This window comes from Vombatus ursinus, unplaced genomic scaffold (assembly GCF_900497805.2).
Source record: "Vombatus ursinus unplaced genomic scaffold, bare-nosed wombat genome assembly UNPS02014768.1, whole genome shotgun sequence".
Taxonomy (NCBI): Eukaryota; Metazoa; Chordata; class Mammalia; order Diprotodontia; family Vombatidae; genus Vombatus; species Vombatus ursinus.
The window spans coordinates 4,342,103-4,346,840 of record NW_020954546.1 but is presented as its reverse complement, the minus strand read 5'-3'; the positions used below and the strand labels follow the sequence as shown (position 1 = coordinate 4,346,840).

At 43.2% G+C, this 4,738-nt stretch overlaps 1 protein-coding gene across 1 annotated transcript in view; it reads right to left on the bottom strand.

Annotated features, from left to right (window-relative positions):
• Nucleotides 1-3,018, bottom strand: part of LOC114043401 (trichohyalin-like) — an 11,050-nt gene extending 8,032 nt beyond the window's left edge. The window contains exons 1-2 of the mRNA XM_027862506.1: nucleotides 2,902-3,018; nucleotides 23-2,518 (exon numbers count right to left, since the gene is read on the bottom strand). Coding sequence (XP_027718307.1) covers nucleotides 23-2,518; nucleotides 2,902-3,018 — 2,613 coding nt within the window. The remainder of the gene's footprint in view (nucleotides 1-22; nucleotides 2,519-2,901) is intronic.
• Between the last annotated feature and the right edge of the window lie 1,720 nt (nucleotides 3,019-4,738).

The window sequence follows — 4,738 nt, the reverse complement described above, 5'->3', positions numbered from 1 at the left end:
GAAGTGAAGGCTGTTGCCTAACTTGGTATCTCCCATCACCTCTTGGTTCTGGGGTCTGTTGCCTTCTGTCATTCTGGATTTCTGGGGACTGAGGCCTAACTTGATGTCTCCCATCATCTGAGATATCTGGGTTGTGCTGCCCACGTTGGCTCCTTTCTTCATCTCTTGGAACTGAAGTCTCCTGTCTAACTTGGTATCTCCCACCATCTCTTGGTACTGGGGTCTGCAGTCTATTTTGGTGTCTTCCATCATTCCAGTTTTCTGAGGACTGATTCCTAACTTGGCATCTCTCATTATTTGAGATTTCTGGGGTCTGCTGCCTATTTTGGCTTCTTCCATAATCCCTTGGAACTGAAGTCTCCTGTTTAACTTGGTATCTTCCATCACCTCTTGGTGCTGATGTCTGTTGTCTTCTGTCACTCTGAATTTCTGGGAGCTGAGGCCTAACTTGGTGTCTCCCATCATCTGGGATTTCTGGGGTTTGCTGCCTATGTTGGCTTCTTCCATCACCCCTTTGAATGGAAGGTTGCTGTTGAGCCTGATGTCTCTCATCCTCTCTTTCTCTTGTGGTGTGGTATCTCCTCTCATCCCTTGGTATGGGGGTCTGTCGTCTAATTTGGTCTGTTCTATCATTCCAGATTTCTGGGGTCTGTTGCCTACGTTGGCTGCTCCTGTCATCCTTTGATAGTGGGTCCTGTTCTGTAGTTTGCTGTCTTTCATCCTTGATTTCTGGTGACTGAGTTCTAACTGGGTGTCTTTTATCATCCTGTAGTTCTCTTTCTGATTGTATAACTTGGTGTCGTCTATCATCCTGGATTTCTGGGGACTGTGGTCTAACTTTGTGTCTCCCCTCATACTTTGGCACTGAGGTCTGCCGTCTCACTTGGCATCTTCCATAACCTTGCATTTCTGGAGACTCTGGTCTATTTTCATGTTCCTCATTATCCTGGGTATCTGGGGCCTGCTGCTTATCACACCTATCATCTCTTGGTTCTGAGGTCTGCTCTCTCTCTTGTAGTCTCTCATCATTCCAGGGATCTGATGTTGCTTGTCTGTCTTGGTGTCTTCTTTCATTTTGAGCTACTTGAATCTGCTGTCTATTTTGGCTTCTATCATCCCTTGGTGCTGGGATCTGCTGTCTCCCCTGTTGCCTCTCATCACTCCAAGGGTCCGTTGTCTGTTGTCTAACTTGGGGTCTGTCATTATCTCTTCCTACTGTAGTCTGATCTCTCATTTGGTCCTGCTCATCATTTTGGGGTTGTGGGGTTTGCTTTCTAAATTGTTGTCTCTCATCATCCCTTGTTGCTGGGATCTGATATCTAACTCTTGGCTGCCCATTATTTCTAGAAGTTGGCAGCTGCTCTCTTATTTGGGCTCTTGCTTCTTCTTTTTCTGATACAGATTGATCTCTAACATATTGTCTATCATCATCCTTTAATGTTGGCTGTTGCCTGCTCACATAATATTTCTTCTTGTGACTAAGTAACTGGCTCTGATCTCTTTCTTGGCATCTCTCATCATATCTTGCTTCTAAATCTTCATCAGTCTCATAGAATTCTGGAACATCTCTTGGATATGATGTTTGATTTCCCCCTTGGTATTTTCCATCATCTCTTGGTTCTTGAGATTGCACATTCACTTGATGTCTCCTTTCCTCCCAGGCTCCTGGGATTTGGCCACTCACCTGATATCTCCTATCATACCTTACTTCTGGGGACTGTTCTCTCACTTTGTACCTCCCATCATCCCTTGGACTTGGAATCTGATCTCTCACCTGATGTCTCTCATCATATCTTAGTCCTGGGGTCTGCTCTCTCACATGGTATATACTATCATTCCTTTGCATTGGGATCTCTTCTGTGACTTGATGGTACCTATTGTCTCTTGGTGTTGGAAGAGTTTCTATAAAATGTCTTTTCCCACTGTCCCTTTGTCCTGATGTCTGCTCTGTGACCTGGTGTCTCCAATCATCTTCTGGTGCTGGTGTCTGCTCTTTAACTTCATGTCTCTTATCACATCTTGAAAATTGACTCCTATCTCTGACATGGTATTTCCCATCATCTTCATTACCTGGGCCCTGTCTCTCAGAATTTCCAAGTATTGATGTCTCACCTCTAATGTGGCAATTTCCACTGGCCCTTGTTGCTGTGCTCTCGTCTCTTACACGGATCCTTGTTTCTGCCCTGGATTCTTTTTGATCAGCAGTCACTCTGTGCTGCCCAGCATCCTGAGGGGTTTGGGGATGGTCATTCCCACGATCTCTCCCATTGTTGGTTGTTGCTGGGAGTTCATTGCTTCTTGGCGGTGTCCCTTCTGCTCTCCCTTCTTGTGACTCTTGTGACTCAGATCTTCTCCCCCCTTCCTCTATTGCTGGGCAGAGGAGAGGTTGAATGCATGCATAACAGGCTTTCACCACACTGAAGACCAGTAAAACAAATTCACTGAAGTCCACTGTGCCATCACCATCTTTATCCAGGAGTTGGAGGATTTTGTCAGCTGTCTCTGAATGACCAGGTTTCTGTAAGAAAGTAGGAAAAAATTGTTAACTATGAACCATTTCTCTTGTTGGTATGCATTCTACCATCTAATATACTTATCAGGAGTTGTTTGTCTTTTTATGTATTTAGTTTTGATGATCAGGAATGGTGATTACAACAGAATATGGAACTCCTGGTGTGAAATCTCCTCCCATCAATTCAGATCATCACCTCATGATCTTAGATAGTTCCTTGAGGGGACTAAGAGGTTAAGTAACTTGGCCCCTAATAGATTATGACTTCAGATCAGATCCTTCCTAATCAAAGGTTGGCCCTATATCTACCATGCCACATTGCTTGAGACCTTTTACATGGAGTCCTGCATTGGTTCCATATTTCAGCGTACAACCTCGGCTTTTCCTACCTTTTCAGTCTTCTTATACTTTACCCACCTCCATTTACTCTGTAATCTAGTGACACTGGCTTCCTTGATGTGCCTTGCATCTCTCTGGTTTAGGCTGAGAACTTTGGCTGTGCCCATGCTTGGAATGGTCTAGCTCCTCATTTCTGCCTCCTCATCCCTATTTCTTGGCTTCTTCCAAGTCTGCAAGAAGCCTTTCCCAGTCTTTCTTAATATTAGTGCCTTCCTTCCAAGACTGCCCCTCAATTTATACTGTATACAGCTTGTTTGAACACAGTTGTTTGCATGTTGTCTCTGCCATTAGACTCTGAACTCCATGAGAGCAGAAACTCCCCCCCCCCCTTCTTTGCATCCCCAGTATTTATCACAGTGCCTGGCACAAAGTAGGCATGTAACAAATGCTAGTCAATTGACATGCTGAGTCTGTTTTCCTATTTTGTCCCTGGCCAATGAAATACATGTTACAAAGGAATGAAACAATGTTGGACATTTTTCACACTGATCACTAGTAAGTAAAAGCAAATAACATGTCAGAAATGAACCGAGAGTCAATCAGAGAATTCCCAGTGCAGGGAACTGTGGGCCTTTTTACCTGAAGGGCTTCTCCAAATTCTTCTTGTAGTAGCTGTTTCAATTCTTGCTTACTCAGTCTCTGGCATCCTTCATCCCTCCGTGCATTTTTGTAGAAAACATCGATAACATTAATGATACCTTTGAGGAGTTGAGGCATATTTTTGTCTTCCCAGTGGGATTGTACCTGAAGTGAGAAATTATAGAAAAATATTTACTTCTAGTGTATCTTTTTTTTTTTTACTCATCCCTCTCCATCTCCCAGAGGCTGATGCACTGTGATAGAAATGTTCTCTTTTGTAGGACAGAAATCCAGCTGACATTTAAAATGAAAGGAGAAGCTTTTCAGGTTAGTTTCACCTTACAGTGAAATTAAGAAAAAACTCAAGGAAGGCACTATTGGCTCTGCCATCATGAATGACTTCCCAAAACATACTGACCTGTGACAAATGCTGACAAGTCTTCTCTCTTGTGTATAAGGATTGTGGACATTCCTCTGTTCATAATATTCATAGAAATATACCAAGTACCTTTGGTATTGCCATGCCTAAAATATCATCTGATGGGAATGAATCATTTGTATTTCTAAAGATTATGTCAAGAATAAGGATGATGAAAGGTGTTCTCATAGAATTTTATATTCTTAAAAACTCCTCCAACTTTGCAGTGAGAGAACTTGACTTTGACTCTTATTTCTGACATTTATTACCTGTGAGTCCTTGGGCAAATCACTTGATTTCCTTGGGCCTCATTTTTCCTCATCTGTAAAATGGACTAGAAGGGATCTTCAAGGTCCCATCTAGCTCCAGATCCATGACCTATGATCATCTAGCTCCAGATCCATGACCTATCTATAGTCTGGCAGGGGCGGGGAACCTGCGGCCTCAAGGCCACATATGGCCCTCTTGGTCCTCAAGTGTGGTCTTTTGACTGAGTCCAAGTTTTACAGAACAAATCCCATTTTTTTAAAAGGGGAATTGTTCTGTGAAGTTTAGATTCAGTCGAAGGGCAGCACTTGAGGACCTAGAGGGCCACATGTGGCCTTGAGGCTGAAGGTTCCCTACCCCTGGACTCTAACCCCCTCCTATTATCCTTTTAGGATCATCTATGGAAGCGACCCTGAAGGTCATCTAGTCATTCTCCCCATTTTACAGACAAGGAACTGAGGTTCAATATTTTGTACATTACTTTGCAAACTTTAAAGTGTCATTTAAGTCCACCATCGCCATCAGTACTAAAACTCTCTTCCTTCTTTCTCAAGTTAACCAAA